The sequence below is a fragment of the Sphaerodactylus townsendi genome, linkage group LG01 (assembly GCF_021028975.2).
Source record: "Sphaerodactylus townsendi isolate TG3544 linkage group LG01, MPM_Stown_v2.3, whole genome shotgun sequence".
NCBI classification, from domain to species: domain Eukaryota; kingdom Metazoa; phylum Chordata; class Lepidosauria; order Squamata; family Sphaerodactylidae; genus Sphaerodactylus; species Sphaerodactylus townsendi.
This window is the reverse complement of record NC_059425.1, coordinates 21,285,880-21,307,051: the sequence shown is the minus strand read 5'-3', so window position 1 is coordinate 21,307,051 and position 21,172 is coordinate 21,285,880. Positions and strand designations below refer to the sequence as shown.

Here is a 21,172-nt window from a genome sequence, read left to right as displayed (position 1 = left end):
GTGGGGGGGGGGGGGGGTGGGGGGGGGGGGGGGTGGGGGGGGGGGGGGGTGGGGGGGGGGGGGGGTGGGGGGGGGGGGGGGTGGGGGGGGGGGGGGGTGGGGGGGGGGGGGGGTGGGGGGGGGGGGGGGTGGGGGGGGGGGGGGGTGGGGGGGGGGGGGGGTGGGGGGGGGGGGGGGTGGGGGGGGGGGGGGGTGGGGGGGGGGGGGGGTGGGGGGGGGGGGGGGTGGGGGGGGGGGGGGGTGGGGGGGGGGGGGGGTGGGGGGGGGGGGGGGTGGGGGGGGGGGGGGGTGGGGGGGGGGGGGGGTGGGGGGGGGGGGGGGTGGGGGGGGGGGGGGGTGGGGGGGGGGGGGGGTGGGGGGGGGGGGGGGTGGGGGGGGGGGGGGGTGGGGGGGGGGGGGGGTGGGGGGGGGGGGGGGTGGGGGGGGGGGGGGGTGGGGGGGGGGGGGGGTGGGGGGGGGGGGGGGTGGGGGGGGGGGGGGGTGGGGGGGGGGGGGGGTGGGGGGGGGGGGGGGTGGGGGGGGGGGGGGGTGGGGGGGGGGGGGGGTGGGGGGGGGGGGGGGTGGGGGGGGGGGGGGGTGGGGGGGGGGGGGGGTGGGGGGGGGGGGGGGTGGGGGGGGGGGGGGGTGGGGGGGGGGGGGGGTGGGGGGGGGGGGGGGTGGGGGGGGGGGGGGGTGGGGGGGGGGGGGGGTGGGGGGGGGGGGGGGTGGGGGGGGGGGGGGGTGGGGGGGGGGGGGGGTGGGGGGGGGGGGGGGTGGGGGGGGGGGGGGGTGGGGGGGGGGGGGGGTGGGGGGGGGGGGGGGTGGGGGGGGGGGGGGGTGGGGGGGGGGGGGGGTGGGGGGGGGGGGGGGTGGGGGGGGGGGGGGGTGGGGGGGGGGGGGGGTGGGGGGGGGGGGGGGTGGGGGGGGGGGGGGGTGGGGGGGGGGGGGGGTGGGGGGGGGGGGGGGTGGGGGGGGGGGGGGGTGGGGGGGGGGGGGGGTGGGGGGGGGGGGGGGTGGGGGGGGGGGGGGGTGGGGGGGGGGGGGGGTGGGGGGGGGGGGGGGTGGGGGGGGGGGGGGGTGGGGGGGGGGGGGGGTGGGGGGGGGGGGGGGTGGGGGGGGGGGGGGGTGGGGGGGGGGGGGGGTGGGGGGGGGGGGGGGTGGGGGGGGGGGGGGGTGGGGGGGGGGGGGGGTGGGGGGGGGGGGGGGTGGGGGGGGGGGGGGGTGGGGGGGGGGGGGGGTGGGGGGGGGGGGGGGTGGGGGGGGGGGGGGGTGGGGGGGGGGGGGGGTGGGGGGGGGGGGGGGTGGGGGGGGGGGGGGGTGGGGGGGGGGGGGGGTGGGGGGGGGGGGGGGTGGGGGGGGGGGGGGGTGGGGGGGGGGGGGGGTGGGGGGGGGGGGGGGTGGGGGGGGGGGGGGGTGGGGGGGGGGGGGGGTGGGGGGGGGGGGGGGTGGGGGGGGGGGGGGGTGGGGGGGGGGGGGGGTGGGGGGGGGGGGGGGTGGGGGGGGGGGGGGGTGGGGGGGGGGGGGGGTGGGGGGGGGGGGGGGTGGGGGGGGGGGGGGGTGGGGGGGGGGGGGGGTGGGGGGGGGGGGGGGTGGGGGGGGGGGGGGGTGGGGGGGGGGGGGGGTGGGGGGGGGGGGGGGTGGGGGGGGGGGGGGGTGGGGGGGGGGGGGGGTGGGGGGGGGGGGGGGTGGGGGGGGGGGGGGGTGGGGGGGGGGGGGGGTGGGGGGGGGGGGGGGTGGGGGGGGGGGGGGGTGGGGGGGGGGGGGGGTGGGGGGGGGGGGGGGTGGGGGGGGGGGGGGGTGGGGGGGGGGGGGGGTGGGGGGGGGGGGGGGTGGGGGGGGGGGGGGGTGGGGGGGGGGGGGGGTGGGGGGGGGGGGGGGTGGGGGGGGGGGGGGGTGGGGGGGGGGGGGGGTGGGGGGGGGGGGGGGTGGGGGGGGGGGGGGGTGGGGGGGGGGGGGGGTGGGGGGGGGGGGGGGTGGGGGGGGGGGGGGGTGGGGGGGGGGGGGGGTGGGGGGGGGGGGGGGTGGGGGGGGGGGGGGGTGGGGGGGGGGGGGGGTGGGGGGGGGGGGGGGTGGGGGGGGGGGGGGGTGGGGGGGGGGGGGGGTGGGGGGGGGGGGGGGTGGGGGGGGGGGGGGGTGGGGGGGGGGGGGGGTGGGGGGGGGGGGGGGTGGGGGGGGGGGGGGGTGGGGGGGGGGGGGGGTGGGGGGGGGGGGGGGTGGGGGGGGGGGGGGGTGGGGGGGGGGGGGGGTGGGGGGGGGGGGGGGTGGGGGGGGGGGGGGGTGGGGGGGGGGGGGGGTGGGGGGGGGGGGGGGTGGGGGGGGGGGGGGGTGGGGGGGGGGGGGGGTGGGGGGGGGGGGGGGTGGGGGGGGGGGGGGGTGGGGGGGGGGGGGGGTGGGGGGGGGGGGGGGTGGGGGGGGGGGGGGGTGGGGGGGGGGGGGGGTGGGGGGGGGGGGGGGTGGGGGGGGGGGGGGGTGGGGGGGGGGGGGGGTGGGGGGGGGGGGGGGTGGGGGGGGGGGGGGGTGGGGGGGGGGGGGGGTGGGGGGGGGGGGGGGTGGGGGGGGGGGGGGGTGGGGGGGGGGGGGGGTGGGGGGGGGGGGGGGTGGGGGGGGGGGGGGGTGGGGGGGGTGGGGGGTGGGGGGGCGTGGGCGGTGTGGGGCTGGGGCGGGCGGGGGGGGGGGCTGGGGGGGGGGTGGGGTGGGGGGGGGGGGAGGGGGGGGTGGGGGGGGGGGGGGGGGCGGGGGGGGGGGGAGAAGTGGGGGGGGGGGGGGAGGTGGGGGGAGGTGGGGCGGGGGGGGTGGGGGGGGGGGGGGGTGGGGGGGGGGGGGGATTGTAGTTCATGAACATCTGGAGAGCTGCAGGTTGCAGACCCCTGATCCAGAGGTTCACCAGGCACTTACTCTCTTGCAGTTTCCGCGCCTGGCAAAGACTGTCATCTTCATCCAGGCATTTGGCTGACTCCTCACACTGGGCATTGGGGTCCCCTAAGGTGACTGTACACCTTCCCTTTTATGTGGGTGGTTGTTTGAGATTTTAGATTGTTTTAGGACTTTGAGGATGGCGTTTTATTGTGATTTGACCATTCATGGATGAGATTGCATGGTTTTTATTGTAACCCGCTCTGACCGTGGTAAAGGATGGGGAGATAAATGTAAATAAGTAAACAAACAAATAAAATGGGAAACCCTCACCAACCAACTTTCACATAAGCATGTGAAGCTACCTCGTACTGAGCCAGACGACTGGTCTGTCAAAGACTGTATTGTCTGTTCTGGGGGCGACTCTCCAGGGCCTCAACTTGGCTACAGGGTCTTTTGCATCACCTGCCATTTGACCTTGACTCTTTTAACTGGAAATACTGGGGCTTGAACCTGGGACCTTCAGCACGCTAAGCAAGGCCTCTGAGCCTCAGTCCCTCCCCCACTTCCACATGGCTCACCTGTGAAGTTTACTTTCCCATACAAATCCTGGATCTGGGGAGCCAGCCCCAGTTTAAACAGGTATAAACTGCAGAAGAAAAGAACATGAGTTTATTTATACAAAACACAGGTTTTATGTACTAGGTTGTAAACAAGCAGTTGCCTATGGCGAGTCGGGATAAGCTTCCAGGTGAGCAGGTAGGGAGGTTTCTGCATATTACCCGAGAACTAGGACTCCCACGGGGCTGGCAAACTAATGACTTTGATTGTTATTCCCAAACAGCTTGTTTTGTTTTGAGGCATAGTCATTTTTCTCGACTCATACATGACTCATGCAACAATATTTTGATTTAAACCTTGGTTCAAAAGTAACAGCAAAGTGGGGTTTGCTGCCCCATGAACGGCTGTGCTTACACCTTCTTCCTGTTCTCCTCTCAGATGAGCCTAATAAATGGAAGATTCCTTGCTTTTTAAGAAACCCGTTTGCTGTAATATCTATGAAGGCAAGCTGGGGCTTTCTCTTTGCTCTAGGAATTGTGCCTCAATCCCAGTTTAAAACCCCGATTCCCAGGACAGGTTCAGCTATAAAAGCAAACTGTGGTTGGCTTGGAAAAGCGGGAAAATAGTTGTATCTTCCACATTGCAACTTTCCAGGTCATGGGTGAAAAGTCGCCATCTGACCTGGGTCAGCCCCAGCGTAGGACTGTGAGCCCCCACCAACCCAACCAGGGGCAAGCAGCCCTGACTCATCAGAGAGGAGGCAGGGCTGGTCAGGCTGGGGATCGGCTGGCCAAGACAGGGCTGCCCGAGGATGGAAAACCGAGGCTTCGGGGGAAGACAGTGGCTTGGAGGTAGCAGCAGTGTTATGCTGTTTTGCTCATCACAGGGGGCACCACGCCCCTGACCCCCACAATGTGAGGGACGACTTCGTTTCCTTTTCCGAGACTGAGGAGTGGCGCACACAACTAAGGCCAAGATTTCTTTCACGCTCATTCACAAAGCAATAAAACATGGTTTTTTGTTACCTCTGAACCAAGTGATGTGCTTAGCACAGACATCCTGCCAATCCATGAATTGTCTAGTTTAGAACCCTAACCTCGGTTTGCACTTCCCTGCATACCCTGTGCTACCCACGGTTCAGGCCTGCAACATATTCTGTCTATCGACCTATTCTGTCTACTCAGCACTTCTGCACGTACAAAACAGGGGCCCTGCAACCAAACCAAGAGAAGATTTTGAACCAAGACTCCAGGATTTGCCGCACCTCAAAGCATGAATACAATAGACAACACGAGGCATGTTTTTCTTGTCATAGATGTCTGTCGTTTCAGGGTGGAAGATCTGTTGAACGAAGGAGAAAGAGGAAGCTGAAACCATCCTTATTGAGCACTTAAAATAATAATAATATCCGATCCTTTCAAATGAACAGGCACAACAGAGTAGAATGTGGTATCCATTACCGCAGGTAATCCAATGTGACTCATAGCTTCCCGCCAGTAGTTGATGTTGTCCGTATGACGATAGTGTAGCCCACACGCCTTTAAATATTTTTTGAAAAGGAGAAATGCTTCAGTTAAATGCTCAGATAGAATTAGAATGGACTGTATCAAGCGACAATGCATGCAATCTGACCACCTGGTCCATCTGGCTAAGCACTTTCGACTTTATATGGCAGATTCTCCAAGGTCTTCTGAAAGAGCCGTGCTGCAAATGGGTAGGATTGGCCACTGCCTATTTACATATGCTGTGCATGCTGGCTCCCAGTTTGTGGGCTGCTGTATCCAAGGATATCAGGAAGGCCCCCCACACACAATCTGTGTACACGTGTGTGTAAAGTGCTGTCAAGCCACAACTGACGGCAATCCCAGCAAGGGATTTTCTAGGCAAGTGAGAAGCAGGTATGGTTTGCTGTTGCCTTCCTCTGCGGAGTCTCCCTTGGTGGACTCCCAAGCACCGACCCTGCTCAGCTTCTGAGATCTGATAAGATCAGACAATACATGCTGCCTTCTGTCCCACACATTCTGCAGAATGTGTAAAACAGAAATGATCAGAAGAGCAGGGACTAGAACCGCAGTATAATGAAACAGCTCAGGTGGTCTGGTTTAAAACACACACACAAGGGAACAGGATTGCAATCTGTGGCAAAGTTTACTATATGTATCACTGCCTTTTACTGCTCTGTCTTCTACTTTAGTAACCTACTTCATGCATTATGGCTTGTCACGCCTTAAACAGGATACTTCTTTGTAGCTGGCAATGTTTACTGTTTCTGTAATCCTAGTTCTGCTGCACTGTTCACTGAACACTTTCCACAGGTGTCAAACTCACGGCCCTCCAGATGTTCATGAACTACAATTCCCATCAGCCCTTGCCAGTATAGCCAATGCTCATGTTGGGAGGGACTGATGGGAATTGTAGTTCATAAACATCTGGAGGGCCGCGAGCTTGACACCCCTACTTTACGGGGTCTGATTGAATTTTTTAAAATATATATTTTGTACATTGAGTCTTGGTGAGATAAGCAGGCTATAAATGAAGTGAATGAAAAACAAAAGTAAAGTAGAGAAAGGGTTTCTCCAATGCCTAGGGTTGCCAGAACCAGGCTGGGAAATTTCTAGTTTTGGGGGTAGAACTTGAGGAGCGTGGCAACTCAGCAGCAATGTGATTACCTTACATTACTCCCTAAAACTGCCCTTTCTTCTCGGGGAACAGATTTCCGCAGTCTGGAGATCAGTTGTATCAGTTGTATTTCCACAGGATTAATTCCTTAAATGCTTTTGGCACCTAAATATCACTGATTCATTGCTGAATTGTTTAGCAGAACTGGTACATTGTTCTCTTTTAGAAATCTCATCCCAGTGAAGGGTTGCTGAAGAAGTCGGACTGTAGAGTGGCTTGTAGGCTCAAGTTCATTTTGCAATACTACTTGAGATAATGTGGACTGCATATCATTTGTAACAAATCCCTGAAAGCTTAGCTTCATTTCATTTTGGACTGGAGTTTCCTTGTTTAAATAATCCACTGAGAAAGAACTTTAAGGTTATGCGGCTATCGAACATCGACCAAAATTTATCTTTGAACTCGCTTCAAGTGGAACTCATCATAAAGCTTGCATGAACAGTGGGAGTTACCACAGACTTAACTGTCCATTGTCATTTCTATATTTTGTATATTTTCTATATTTTGTACATTTTTACCAAAATGGTAAAGGGTCTGGAGTCCATGCCCTACAAGAGAGGCTTAGGGAGCTGGGGATGTTTAGTCTGGAGAAGCGTAGGTTAACAGGGGACATGATAACCATGTTTAAATATTTGAAGGGATGTCACGTCGAAGAGGGAGCAAGCTTGTTTTCTGCTGCCTCAGAGACTAGGACACAGAGTAATGGATTCAAGGTGAAGGAAAAGAGATTCCACCTAAACATTAGGAAGAATTTCCTGATTGTCAGGGCTGTTCGACAGTGGAATTCACTGCCTCGGAGAGTGGTGGAGTCTCCTTCTTTGGAGGTTTTTAAACAAAGGCTGGATCAGCATATGTTGGGAGGGCTTTGATTGTGTGTTCCTGCATTGCAGGGGGTTGGACTTGATGGCCCTTGGGGTCTCTTCCAACTCTATGATTCTGTTGTTCTTGTTGTGCATCCTAAATATTGCTCTTCTGTGCTTTAAATGAAACTGATTATATTTACCTGGGTTAAATTCTATTTTGTGGAATGCATTTTCTGGTTTATATTATCCCACTTGACCTGCCGCTTGAAATTCTTTAACTGGAGATACCACAAACCCAGGACTTCAACATGCAAAGCAAGCTTCAGCCATTCAGCTATGCCCAAAGACACCTTTCCTAGCATTGCTTGCTTGCTTGCTTGCTTGCTTATTTATTTATTTCCCACCCTTTCCCCACAGGAGACTTAGCCTGGCATGTTCAGCTTTGAAAAGATGTGGACTACTTATGACCAGCAGATGCAGCAAAAAATGAAAGCCACTCACCTTGAAACGTGCCTGACCTAGATCGTAGATCTTCCTCAAGGGAACCACATCTGGAGCAAAGAAGTGGCCAAGCTTGGCCAAGATGACACCATTTCGCAAACTTTCCTCCAGTTCGGTTGGCAAAGCCAGATCCTCCTTCAAGCAGGTCTCCATCCAGCTTGTGTGTGCAGAGACAAACAGGAAATAAGGTTCTCTATCCCTTCGCTATACATTCAGGTGGCATCAAAAGACTTTTCACTGGTCCTTTCCCAACTAACTTACAACAACCTTGTGAGGTGGGTTATGCTGAGAGGAGCAACCTAGTTCATACAGTGCATTTCATGGCATAGTGCAGGACATAACTGGAACCGTCTCTGGTCATATTCAAACATTGTACATCATATTGGCTGGTTTGCCTGTTGAGATGTGCACGAAAAACCCTATCTTGCCCCAAGGCTAAAAGCAATTATCTCACTCAGCACAAGGTGAGAAAGAAGGGGGAGAACACAGATCTCCAAACACTCCAGACTCATTCACATAGCAACAAACCTCTTAAGTCTGAACCAAGCCACTATTTCTGAATCTGGCTTTCCAAAAATCTCTCCTCTTCCATGATGTAGGAATTACAGGCTCTGGCGATGAGGTCCATCTTATTTATGCTTTCAATGAACTATCCCCTCTTGCCTATCCAGAATCTACTGCTTACCAATTTCTCTTGGAGTCCACATATTATGGGAGAAAGCAAGACTAAGATCTCTCTCCACCCCTTTGCACAATTTCATTGCCCTCTGTCATGCCTCCCCTTAAATCAGCTTTTCCCTGAACTAACCATCCCTGACACTCTGTAGCCTTTCTTCACAGAAAAGGTGCTGTAAATCCTGAACCATTTGGGATGCTGTGTAATTTTCCCGGCTCTGATATCCTTTCTGATTTGGGGGCCACCGGATTATACGCTGTGCTCCAAATGCAGTTGCTGCCCCATGAACACATGAAGCAGCCTTATACTGAATCACCCCACTGGACAATCACGGCTAACATTGTCCACCTGGACTGGCAGCGGCTCTCCAGGTTCTCAGTCTGAGGTGATTCACAGCTCCTACACCTGATCCTGATATAAGTAGAGATGGCGGGGATTGAACTTGGGTCCTTCCGCACTCCAAGCAGATGCTCTACCATTGAGCCACAGCCTTCCCCAAATATTTATAAAGGCTTTATGATAATCAACAAGTAAAATTTGTCCAACATGATTACTTCTGTCTTGGTACTAGAAAGAAGCTCTTAGGCTGGCAACCAATAACCAAATATGGAGGTCTGAGGAGAGAAGTCACAGCCTTCTCCAAGTTCTTTGCTCACCGTTTAGCTTCCTCTAAGCGGCAGAGATATTGGTATGCCTCATTCTGACGCCTTTTCTCGTCCATTTCATCTGCGGTCAAGCGTTCATCTGGGAAACCAAACACAAGAAGCTCTTTTAGACAGAGAGGAAGGCCTAACATCTGGAGTGCCATAGGTTTGCCACCGCGGGCCAAATCCAAAAGACACAATCAAGCTTCAGCCACACAAACACAGTCTGAACTTCTGTGGAAAATCCAAAGTTGTCATGATTTGTTACGGGCATAGTGTGACATCATTCTATCACTTGGCATCTCTGTGGTGGAAAAACCTTTGCGCTGACAGACTGTAAGAACTCTGGTTTAGGCCTCAACTGCCAATAAAAACAAAGATGATGCATGAATCTAGTCTTCATGGACTTAAGAGACTGCTACCCACTGGAGAAAGACATCTGCCTGACTCCCACTATTAAAATGGCACCAATATTCAGAGAGTTAAAATATGATTCCCCCTTCCTTACCTCAAATAATTAATTATCTCACTGAGCACGGTGAGAAAGAAGACAAAGGAGAACACGCACCTCCTAACACTCCAGACTCATTCACGCAAACCTGTTAAGTCTGAACCAAGCCACTGTTTCTGAATGTGGGGCTTCTCTTTGATTTTCAAGAAAAATGGCACCAATATTCACAGAGAGCCTTCAAATATGATTCTCCCTTCCTTACCTTGAACTGGAAGCTGATATTTAAAGGTCAGTATTGAAGAGACCCATTTCTCTGAGTCATATCCAGAAATCCTATCTGCCTCTAGAAGAGTTCTGAAGTTACTAGAGAGACCAGCATTAATGCTTACCAGCTAAGGGGTTGCATTAAGACACACAACTCACTAACCCTGGGCACCAGTGAATACATGCACATCCTGCATGTACATGCGTATACTTATTCATAAGAAATAGCCAATGTGAGTTCATTTTACAAATTAAACCGGGGTCCAGTACCTTGATAAAGGTAGGGTTTCAATCACACATTCAGCAGCACATGCATTGAAAATAACACAAGAATTACTCAACATACAAATAAAGAAAAACAAAGGGTAAACTGTACACAGATTGTGCATATGTTCAATGTAACATGAACAGAGCTACCACGGCAGAGGGAACCACTGGAGAAACAAGACAGAAATCAGGGCAATAAGATTCACAGTTTCTAAATAAATCTTTTAAACAACAGGATCGCTACTGGTAGGGCTGACTGTTTGATCTCTTGAATAATGGTAGAGTATTTTTAAAAACTAACTTTACCAAAACCACAAGAAAATAGTCACAAGATTTGGCTCTTAGGCTAATTTTACCAAGTTTTGTTAAACTGATTGAATGTTATTGTGAAATAACGAAATTTAGCTTGCTTTAAAACACACTCATCGGATAATTACAGTTTAATGTATGGTAATTGAGAGGTGATTCCCGCAGCGCAAAATCAACAGATATGCATTTAGATTTTTGTGCAGGGAACTTGGTTCCTGGTCACGTGGAAGTTCAGTTCTGATTGGGAGTACAGGGAGAAGGACTTAATCCTAGAATCTTAAAGTTGGAAGAGACCCCAAGGGCCATCCAGCCCAACCCCCTGCAATGCAGGAACACACAATCAAAGTACCCCTGACAGATGGCCATCCAGCCTCTGTTTAAAAACCTCCAAAGAAGGAGACTTCACCACACTCCGACACACCACACTCCGCATTCCACTGTCGAACAGCCCTTACTGTCAGGAAGTTTTTCCTGATGTTTAGGTGGAATCTCTTTTCTTTCACCTTGAACCTATGAAGGAAAAGAGATTCCATTTAAACATCAGGAAAAACTTCCTGACAGCAAGGGCTGTTCGACATCCTGATGAAGAGCTCTGGAGACCTTAAAAGTTTGCACACTTGTTTTGTTTTAACAAAAAGTATGGTATTCCTTTTGTTCTGAGGTTTGCAGCACGGCTAGCGGGAATCTCAACCAATAACATGAGTGCCTTACAGAACAGCAATATTAACCAGAGAAAGAGAGAGAGATCCCTGTGCCAAAGAGTTTACAGCCTCTTTCCTTACACATACGTGTATAAAGAACACACACACATCCAGAGGTTGGTGATCTCATCTATAACAAGAGGGAACAAGAACTACAGCCTGTAACACGCTGAAGGTTATGACTCACAATCTCCAAAGGGTATTCTTGTAACTGCCACCAGAACGGGCATGTGATTTCATACAGGCTCTTTGTGTATCTTTCTTCTGAAGTGATGTAAACAGATCTGGGTATTTTCCCTCCTCCCCTCCCTTTCTTCCCTTCCCCAGGTTTCCAAAGGAAAAGGGACAGTTAGTAAGAAGGCTTTTTCCACAACCTAAGGGCTTTGAGTCAGCACGGGGAGAATGAATAAGAAAAAAAGATCAGCTTTGATGTAACTGCTACAAAGTTTATCTTCTCTGTTTCCCACATAGAGGTCTCCAAGAAGCCCACAGCTGGACATGAATAGCCCCTCTGCCATTGTTGATCTCCAGCAAGAGGCTTTCAGAGGTGGACTGCCCCTGGATCTGGAGGTTCCACTCAGCTACCATGCTTAATAAGCACGTCACAAAGGCTCTGCTGGATGAGACCAAGTGTCCAACTAGTCCTGCATCCTGTTGGCAACTTTGGTCTCAAAGAAGCCCAAGAGCAGAACATGTTTCTTTCTAGCATGCAGCAGTCAAGAGGACTGCACATCTAATTGCAGCTAACAACTAACATCCATTAGATCACTCTGCCATGAATGTGGACACAACTAACATCCATTAGATCACTCTGCCATGGACACAACTAACATCCATTAGATCACTCTGCCATGAATGTGGACACAGACCCTCAATCGCAGGCCAAGAGGAAGGGGAGCCAGAGTTATGACCTAAGTTAGTCTCAGGATGAAGACTGTTGGCAACGGACCAAGAAAGCTGGGGAGAGGAAATTCAAGTCCAGCCGTAAATGGACAGTAGTGAGCAGGGGATCAGCAGCCTTTTATAACCAAAGACCCAAACGATGTCAAAAGTCAGAGCAGGAGATCAATAAAGAGGCAGTACAAAAATGCCCATTTGTGTAACCGACAATATACATCTTAACGTTACTAATAATAATAAGAGGAGTTTGGATTTATATCCCCCCTTTCTCTCCTGTAGGAGACTCAAAGGGGCTTACAAACTCCTTTCTCTTCTCCCCCCCACAACAAACACCCTGTGGGGTGGGGCTGAGAGAGCTCAGAAGAGCTGTGACTCTCCCAAGGTCACCCAGCTGGCATGTGTGGGAGTGCACAGGCTAATCTGAATTCCCCAGATAAGCCTCTGCTCTTAACCACTACGCCACTGCTGCTGACTGTAATGAACTTTAATGGCACTTTACATAAATTGTCCATAACATTTCTACAGCCCCACCATTAGCTGTTGTGAGGCTTTTTAAAATTAGGAAATGGCACACTCAAGACCTCACAATAAAAGATAAATATACCCAGGAGCACCCTATATGATTGTTTTAGTACAGTGACAAAAATCTGCACATGGTCCCTCTTGGATTGGTAGTCCTTTCTGTAACCATTGAGAGCCAGTGTGATGTAGTGGTTAAAAGCAGGGGACTCTAGTCTGGAGAATGGGGCTGGTTTCCTCACTCCTCCGCATGAAATCTGCTTCTCTCAGAACTCTCTCAGTCCACACACAGACAGGCAATGGCAAACCACCTCTGAACTTCTTGCAGACTGAAGCTTCCTTTACAGAGTCAATGCATCTCATCTTGGGCCCTCCTTTCTGCCTGCTCCCATCAATCAAAATATTACATGTTATAAATGACAGCGCAGCTTGGGGATGCTGTTGTTTGGGGGAGGGGAAGCGTTTTACAGTCTTGATAACAATCCTTTGAGAAAGCAGAAAACAGAAGCCTCCCATCCAAGTACACAAAGTTAAAAGGGCATTTTCGAAGTGACAGCTAGAGGCTTGATGGCATCGGACACAGTGGCTGGATGTCTAACCCCACTTAGGAGCAACTTGTGGGGAAACAGTGTCTGTTCTTAAGACACGATATTCATCCCAACACCTGTCTCGTTGTTTTACAGCTGTCGTTCACGGGTTTCTTTCCCGTTTGCGTGCAGTTACTGTTGCAGCAAAGCCACGCTTTCTTGCAAGCGGAAAACCCACGTTTGGAAATAAAATCTGTTGCAGAGTTCAAGAGATAAGGCGCACTTAAACGCGTTCAAAAAGAGGGGCGCGTCCCTCTGTGACTTCCTCCCACACACGAGCAACCCCTTCGGCCAGTTTCACGTGTCCTTCGATTTGCAAAACCGAACCCCCTCTTTTGTCTTTAGCCCCATCCCCAAGACTTACACCCTGACCGAGGCAGCCCCTGCCCGGAGCCTCCCGCAGATCGCTCCATGGCCAGCTGATCCGCTTCCTCCACTTCGGATTCGATTTTTGAATTTCCCGCCACCTCCTGGCTTCTGCCAGCTGACCAGCCCGGGGCCGCTGGGGAACATGGGAATTGTAGTTTCTTGGCGTCCACCAAGCCATGCAAGCACAGAGGAGATTCGCACGGGATGTCCGGGGTGGGGGGTGGGGGTGAGGGTTCTGTTTTGCTTTTTACAGATTTGTTCCTGGGCCAGACTTTTAAAGGCAGCAGGAGCTTAGATATACCTAACCCATAAAGACCTTAAGGGGGGGGGGGACCCAGCATATAATAAACGAGGCAAAATATTTGCTTTGATTCTTTCTAATTGCAGACTTCAACAGAAGTCTTTTTCAGACCACATTAATTAAAAGGAAAGAGAAGCAGAGATGACGTGAAGGAAAGCTCTCCCCAAAAGCTGTCCAGCAACTTTTCTCCTTGAGGGAAGGGGTTAAAAGCCAGCCTGAAGAACTCTGCTGAGCTGGAAAGCTGGCACACTATTTTACTTTGGGAGAGAAAAGGCAGCAAAGTGCCATGACAGTTACTTAGGCTGCAATCTGAAGTATGCTGATTCAAGTGATTAAATCTCATTGAACCCAATAGGTCTTATTTCTGAGTAAACATTCTCAATATTCTTTATTGTATCCGCATATGACAGTTCCTTAGTTTTGAAGATGCCACAAGATGCACTGTTGTTTCGGCTGCAAGTTTATAAGGGTGTAAATCTGTTTAGGTTTAAAAATGGAAACCCTTTTGTTTAATGGCCACGACATACCAGCTGAGCCACACTTTCCTGAAGTCAAAGCTACTTAAAGTATGTAATTGGAAAGGTGGTTTGGGGCTTCACATTTACAATATACCCATATAGAAATCAATAACTTTACTGCTTCAGCGCAACCGTACCAAACAATATGAAGAAAAACACAATAAATTATAATATCAATATTTTATTTATTTATTATTAAACTTGTACACTGCCCTCCCCCAAAGGGCTCAGAGCGGTGAACAAAAGAATTAAAAAAAACAGAATCCTAAAAAATACATACAATAATAAAACCAGAATAAAACCGTACTCAGGATAAGATGCCATAAAATAGGAGCAATACTGTCACAGGCAGCAATAAAAAAAAACACCACCCTCCTCTATGCCCAGAAGAGGCCTAGATAGAATGGGGCTTACAACAATCAACCCAGCTGGCCAAATGCCTGGCAGAACAGGTCCGTTTTGCCCACCCTGCAGAAACTTTGTAAGTCCCGCAGGGCCCTGGTCACTCTAGGGCACAGGTGTCAAACTCGTGGCTCTCCAGATGTTATGGACTACAGTTCCCACCATCCCCTGCCAGCATCATGCTGGCAGGGGATGATGGGAACTGTAGTCCATAACTTCTGGAGGGCCACAAGTTTGACACCTATGCTCTAGGGAGCCTGTTGCACCAGGTAGAGCCCAGGGCTGTGAAAACCCTGGTCCTCCTAGAGGCCAGCCAGATGTCCTTCAGGCCAGTGACCTCTAATAGGTTCTTCTCCAAGGAGCGGAAGGACCTAGTGGGGCAATACAGGGAGACGCGGTCCCTCAGGTATTCAGGCCCAAGGCTGCTTATAGCCTTAAAGGTTTAAAAAACCATTACTTTTAACATGATCTGGAACTCGATGGGCAGCCAGTGCAGATGGTATAGGACTGGGGAAATCCGGTCCCGGCTAGATGCTCCAGTAAGGAGTCTGGCTGCCGCATATTGCACAAGTTTAAGTTTCCGGATCACAAAGGCAGGCCAGTGTAAGGCGAGTTACAATAATAAAGCATGGAGGTGACTGTTGCATGGATCACTGTGGCCAGGTGAGAACGGGAGAGGTATGTAAAAAATTATATATCCATATAAATCCAATATCCATGACAACTCTGCCCCTTGAGTGTCAGTCACAAGACCACGCGATTCAGTTGCAAAAAGGCAAATGGTTGAAAAATCAGTGAAAGTTTATTACCAGAGCTCTTACAACTAGATCTAGTTGGGTCCAGGACGAATTTTGCTAGCAATACATTCATTTTTATAATGATACGTCAACAAGCAGCATTGAATTAATGATTGGCTAATTAGTATTTCACCTCCTCTTTCTTCCTGTCTATGTCTTGTCTAAATTTGGATGTGTTCCGGTATACGTGGTTGGCTCTAGCTATACATGTCACAAATTTCCCTGGGGAGGGGGTCAGGAGGAGAAGAGAAGCAGGTGGCTTTTCTGAGAATCACAAGAACACAACATTAAAGAGTATTTCTAAGAGAAACCTCGTGGTTTTGACACCTCTAGTACAGGATATAAATAAGCTTGGTCTCTGCAAGGCAAGAAGTTTGCGGTCAGGGCATCTTAGCATGTTTGCAAAAAGAATGCTTTTCAGAAAATAAAATGCTTTTCAAAGTTTTTCTCTGTAGGTTTCGGCTTAGCAGAGAGGCCTTTCAAAAAAATCACAATTTTGGGGTTCACCTTACATCCATATAAATATAACAGTTTGTTGGAGCGGAAGCTGCTCCAGAATATTTCAACGCAAATCAAAGCAGCCATTCAGCATTTCAGTTTTTCAGTACGAGGACTTATTTTACTATGAGTACCAAAGAGTTACCAACAGTTCAGCCTCGTCAGTGCAGGGAAATCTCAGTGTTCAGAGCTACCACTCATATAATTCTCTCTCCTAGGGTACTCTATTCAGATTCATCCCAGTTTGCTCATTGGCTAACAGCTCACTCTGGGAGGATCCTTCACTCTTCTGATTGAATGGCCTGACAGTCCCTGTTCAGTAAACGAATGCCACACCCACCTTGTCCTGGGAAATGGGGGCTTCCAGTTGCCATAGAAAACCCACCCCCAACAGCACTTGGGTCCGGGTATTCTTCCTGTTATTAGCAGAAGGCATTTCAAAACAGAAAGAGCCTTGCGGGGCTGGACCAAAGCTCTATCCGTCTAGTCCTCCCAGCAGCAAGGCATGAAGAAAACAGTCCTCCCTCAAACTGGTAGGCTGCCTCTGAATGTGGAGGTACCATTATTAATGTCTGTCTTTATTAGTTTTTATGGTTCGTGTGGTTTTAGGTTGGTTTGTTTGTCTCTTTAGGACAGGCTGCTTCTGTTTGTTTATTAAGCTGGGCCAGAATTTCCCCCTCTCTCTCCCCCCTTATTGGGGGGAGGGGCAGGGGGACACAGAGGAATTACATTGGGGTTTTGAGTAGGGAAGGGAAATCGGTGGAATATGCCCGTTTTGTCTGGATCCAACCCCTCTCTATACCCATATAGAAATCAATAACTGTCTTAAGTGATTTTGAAATGGAGAATGAAGATTATGAAGATACTCAAAGGCTGCAGTTCGCTGCACATGTACCCCATTGGACACCGTGCAAATCCACATTTACTGAGGGTGCTTGAGTTCCCGGTATTTGTTCCTTTGGTTGGTTTTGGGTCGTTAGATGAAATCATTTTTGACTGAAAGTGTCTCTTTGTCCAGTAGTTCCTAGTCCTTTCCTTCGGAAAAATTAATTTGTGAAGAGTCCTCAGAGCTCCCAGAGGGCCTTTCCCGGGCCCCTCGAGGGCAGTTTTGCTCTGCCAGCTTCACAGCCCACATTTTGTGGGAATTGGGTGAGCGCAAAGCTGGTCTTGTTTGGATTGGGGCTCTCGGTTTTGAATCTCCCTGCTAACAGAGATCAATACAGTCCCTTTCCTGCAACAGCTTTTGTGACAAGTAATGGCAGTCTATGGTAGCAAAAAGTCCTTCAAGACTTTTCCTTGTTGGGAAATGTGTGATTCCTTTACTCCACAAGATTAGCTGAGAAGCCTAAGATTTGTATCATGGAAAGCAATGGCTGGCCAGTGCCAGAGAATAAAAAATTCCTGGGTCAGGGGTTCAAGGGAAGCCTGGATAGAAAGTACTTCTTGAGGAGATAAGAGGGAAATCTAGGACCTAGAATGTATAGTATAGAATAGTTCAGCTCTGTCTGGTGAATGAAGTTCTGTTCCACTTTCTGTTAATAACAACTGGAGTCTCTCAGTCAAGGGTGTCTAATTGCCCAGCTAAGAACTCAAAGGCTAATTTCAGTGTGGTTGTAGCCTCAGAAAGGATTATAATATAGGGTTATAATTTATAAGACAGATTGATCTAAAGGACCAGAGTCCTTTGCCAGGGCCCTGTTTGACTGTATCTTGGATTCATATTTGGGCCTATAGTGAAAACCACACTAGTAATTAGAATACTCAGGTTTTGCCTGTGTTGATCAGAGTTCCACCCCATTCACGCCAAGCTGCCAAGGTTATATTGGTTGAATGGGGCAATTGTCACCTTTTTAACATAACTCAATAAGCAGGAAGAAACACCCCCCTCTCTGTTGAGGAAAACAAATGTTTGTTTTCGAGGGCAAAAGATCCCAGGCTCCAGGTGTAAATTTCTTGTGGGTCTTAAGGAATCCTTTATAAGCATCTTGGCCAAACAGGCATGTGTCACAGTTTAAACGTTTTGATTTTAGAAGTGTAAAGTTCTTATTAAAGTCCTCTGGATTAATTTGTATTTAGAAGAAGAAGAAGAAGAGTTTGGATTTATATCCCCCCTTTCTCTCCTGCAGGAGACTCAAAGGGGCTTACAATCTCCTTTCCCTTCCCCCCTCACAACAAACACCCTGTGAGGTGGGTGGGGCTGAGAGAGCTCAGAAGAACTGTGACTAGCCCAAGGTCACCCAGCTGGCATGTGTGGGAGTGCACAGGCTACTCTGAATTCCCCAGATAAGCCTCCACAGCTCATGTGGCAGAGCTGGGAATCAAACCCGGTTCCTCCAGATTAGATAACACGAGCTCTTAACCTCCTACACCACTGCTGCTCCTAATTTACTTAGAAGTATTAGATAGTACAATGCTCCCTTCGTTTCAATTCATTTACAACTATAGCTTTGTGTTAATATAGTTATAACCAAATAGATCATGTTTCTGTAACCATCTGCTAGCAAAAGAATAAGACAGAGGCTTATGAGTTTTTCTGTTAAACTATGAACAAATGTGTGGCCGTTATTTAGCTGTTCTAGTTATGTAGAAGCATCCTTGAAGAACTGATAAAGGTCCAGCTAGAGTAAGAAAAGTAATTTTAAGGATAGGATCCACTAGCAACTTTAAGTGAGGACAGGATCATGTACCCCATCAAGGCCCCTGTCCTGTTATTCAAGTCATTGTGAGCCGGAATGCCTCACAGATAAGGAGGGATGTTTATTTTCAAAGTGTCAATGGAAGGTGTCAAATCTTCTAAAGGGGCTTCATTGTGATGTTTAAAATCTGTGTGTCTAATTCTCAGCAACCCGATGAAAACCTTTCTGTAAACAGGGTGCAATCAGAAGATGGCATTGTTGTTGTTCGAACTTTACACTGGGTCATGTTGAGACCCTGTGTACCATGTTCGGTCAGTTTTGCAGGTTCCTCTTCCATCTTTTTGCCCGTTCACCCCATCAAAGCCTGACCAAGATGGGAAGTGCTCAGAACGGCCCACGGATTGCAGAGGTGCACATTTTCTTGAGCACCGGAGTACAGCCGTGGAAAAATGGAGCCTGGGAGGAGAGTAAGTTCAACTAACGCAATACAATAAGGAATTGTCCATCCTCTTAAGTAATATTTAGGTATCCTATTCAAATCTATCCTAGTTTGCCCATTCAGCAGCTGGCAGTAATGGCATACTCCCTCACTCTGGGCGGCTCCTACATGGTTAAAATGGCAGGATTCCGTGTGGCTTGTGGTTTGAGATTATCAGTTCCTATGTGCTGCCATAGGGGCTAGAAGTATCTTGGGCTCATTCCGCACATGCAGAATAATGCACTTTCAAACTGCTTTCAGTGCTCTTTGAAGCTGTGCGGAATAGCAAAATCCACTTGCAAACAGTTGTGAAAGTGGTTTGAAAATGCATTATTTTGCGTGTGCGGAAGGGGCCTTTGTTTTTAATATATTTATGCATATACACTTAAAAACAAATATATTTCATTGTTTAATTTTGTTTTATTTCGCTCTGCTTTTTGGGTAATCATCAATATGGTTTCTCACCAAAGCGCATATTGAAATGAGCCCTGTGAGGCTGCTGGACTTTTGTTTAATTCAGATCTGGAGGGGGGGGTGGGGGGCTTCTTTCCCACTTCTTCCAGGGCTGTTTTAGCAACTCAGCCCAGCCCTGGTTGCCTTCCTCCCCTCTGGTGGTAACTGGAAGTAGGGGGAGGGATAAGAACATAAAAAAGAGCTTTGCTGGATCAGACCAGAGTCCATCTAGTCCAGCACTCTGCTGCTCGCAGTGGCCCACTAGGTGCCTTTGGGAGCTCACATGCAGGATGTGAAAGTGGGGATGAATCCAGGTACCCTGGAGGGGTTGATTATGAGCTGTCAGAGCATCTTGTGGCACCTTCAAGATTAGGAACTGTCATATGAGGATACAATAAAGAAAGGGTTGAGCAGGAAGAGTCAATTCTCTCTGCTAGGGTTTAGGTACTCTATTCAGATTCATCCTAGTTTGCCCATTGGCTAACAGCTGACTCTGGGTGGACCCTTCACCCTTCAGATTGAATGGTCTGATCATCCCTGTTCAGCAAACGAATGCCACACCCATCTTGTCCTGGGAAATGGGGGCTTCCAGTTGCCATAGAAAACCCCCCCCCCCAACAGCTCTTGGTTCTGGGTATTCTTCCTGTTATGAGCAGAAGGCATTTCAAAACAGAAAGAGTCTTGCAGGGCTGGACCGAAGCTTGATTCCTCTAGTCCTCCCAGCAGCAAGGCGTGAAGAAAACAGTCCTCCCTCAAACTGATTGACTGCCTCTGAATGTGGAGGTACCATTATTAATGTCTGGCTTTATTAGTTTTCATGGGTTGTGTGGTTTTAGATTGGTTTGTTTCTCTCTTTAGGACAGGGCCAGGCTGCTTCTGTTTGTTTATTTAGGACAAAAATTTCCTCTCCTCCCCCCACTGCATCCCTCTGATCATGAAATGCCCCAGCAGGGGGTGAATGGGTGAAGGATTTACATTGGGGTTTTTGAATAGGGAGGGGAAATCAGTGGAAATGGCCAGTTTTGTCTGGATCCAACCCCTTGTGAGTTGCCTTAAGTGATTTTAAAATGGAGGAGGATTGTTCGAGCATGAAGCTGGTCCTGTTTGGATTGGGGCTCCCGGTTTTGAATCTTCCTGCTAACAGAGGTCAATGCAGTCCCTCCCCTGCACAGCTTTTGTGACAGATTGTTATGAGACAGATTGATCTAAAGGACCAGAGTCCTTTGCCAGGGCCCTGTTTGACTGTATCTTGGATTCATATTTGGGCCTATAGTGAAAACCATACTGGTAACTAGAATACTCTGGTTTTGCCTCGGCCTGGGTTGACCAGAGTTCCACGCCCTTCATAGCACGATACAGATACAGACAGAGTACATGTAGGCCAAGCTGCCAAGATATATTGGTTGAATGGGGCAATTGTCACCTTTTTAACACAACTCAGTAAGCAGGAAGAAACACCCCCCTCTCTGTTAAGGAAAACAAATGGTTGTTTTTGTGGGCAAAAGTTCCTAGGCGCCAGTTGTAAATTTCTTGTGGGTCTTAAGAAATCCTTGATAAGCATCTTAGTCAAACAGGCATGTGTCACAGTTTAAAGGTTTTGATTTTAGAAATGTAAAGTTCTTACTAAAGTCCTCTGGATTAATTTGTATCTACTTAGAAGTATTAGATAGTACAATACTCACTTCGTTTGAATTCAGTTACAGTTATAGTTTTGTGTTAATGTAGTTATAACCTAATAGATCATGTTTCTGTAACCATCTACTAGCAAAAGAATAAGACAGAGGCTTATGAGTTTTTCTGTGTGGCCATTATTTAACTGTTCTAGTTATGTAGAAGCATCCTTGAAGAACTGATAAAGGTCAAGCTAGAGTAAGAAAAGTAATTTTAAGGATATAATCGATGAGCAACTTTGAGTAAGGACAGGATCATGTCCCCCATTAAAGCCCCTGGCAGAGACAAGTGCATTTCAAAGCACCAGCATATCTGTCAATAGTATTTGAATTGTTGTGTTATTCAAGTCATTGTG

The 21,172-nt window shown here is 50.8% G+C and overlaps 1 protein-coding gene across 1 annotated transcript in view; it reads right to left on the bottom strand.

Annotated features, from left to right (window-relative positions):
* Window positions 1-13,166, bottom strand: part of LOC125436915 (ras GTPase-activating-like protein IQGAP3) — a 49,924-nt gene extending 36,758 nt beyond the window's left edge. Inside the window, exons 1-7 of the mRNA XM_048504292.1 lie at window positions 13,059-13,166; window positions 8,709-8,796; window positions 7,377-7,533; window positions 4,854-4,931; window positions 4,658-4,734; window positions 3,414-3,481; window positions 2,875-2,958 (exon numbers count right to left, since the gene is read on the bottom strand). Coding sequence (XP_048360249.1) covers window positions 2,875-2,958; window positions 3,414-3,481; window positions 4,658-4,734; window positions 4,854-4,931; window positions 7,377-7,533; window positions 8,709-8,796; window positions 13,059-13,107 — 601 coding nt within the window. The 5' untranslated portion in view covers window positions 13,108-13,166. The remainder of the gene's footprint in view (window positions 1-2,874; window positions 2,959-3,413; window positions 3,482-4,657; window positions 4,735-4,853; window positions 4,932-7,376; window positions 7,534-8,708; window positions 8,797-13,058) is intronic.
* Window positions 13,167-21,172: the final 8,006 nt, after the last annotated feature.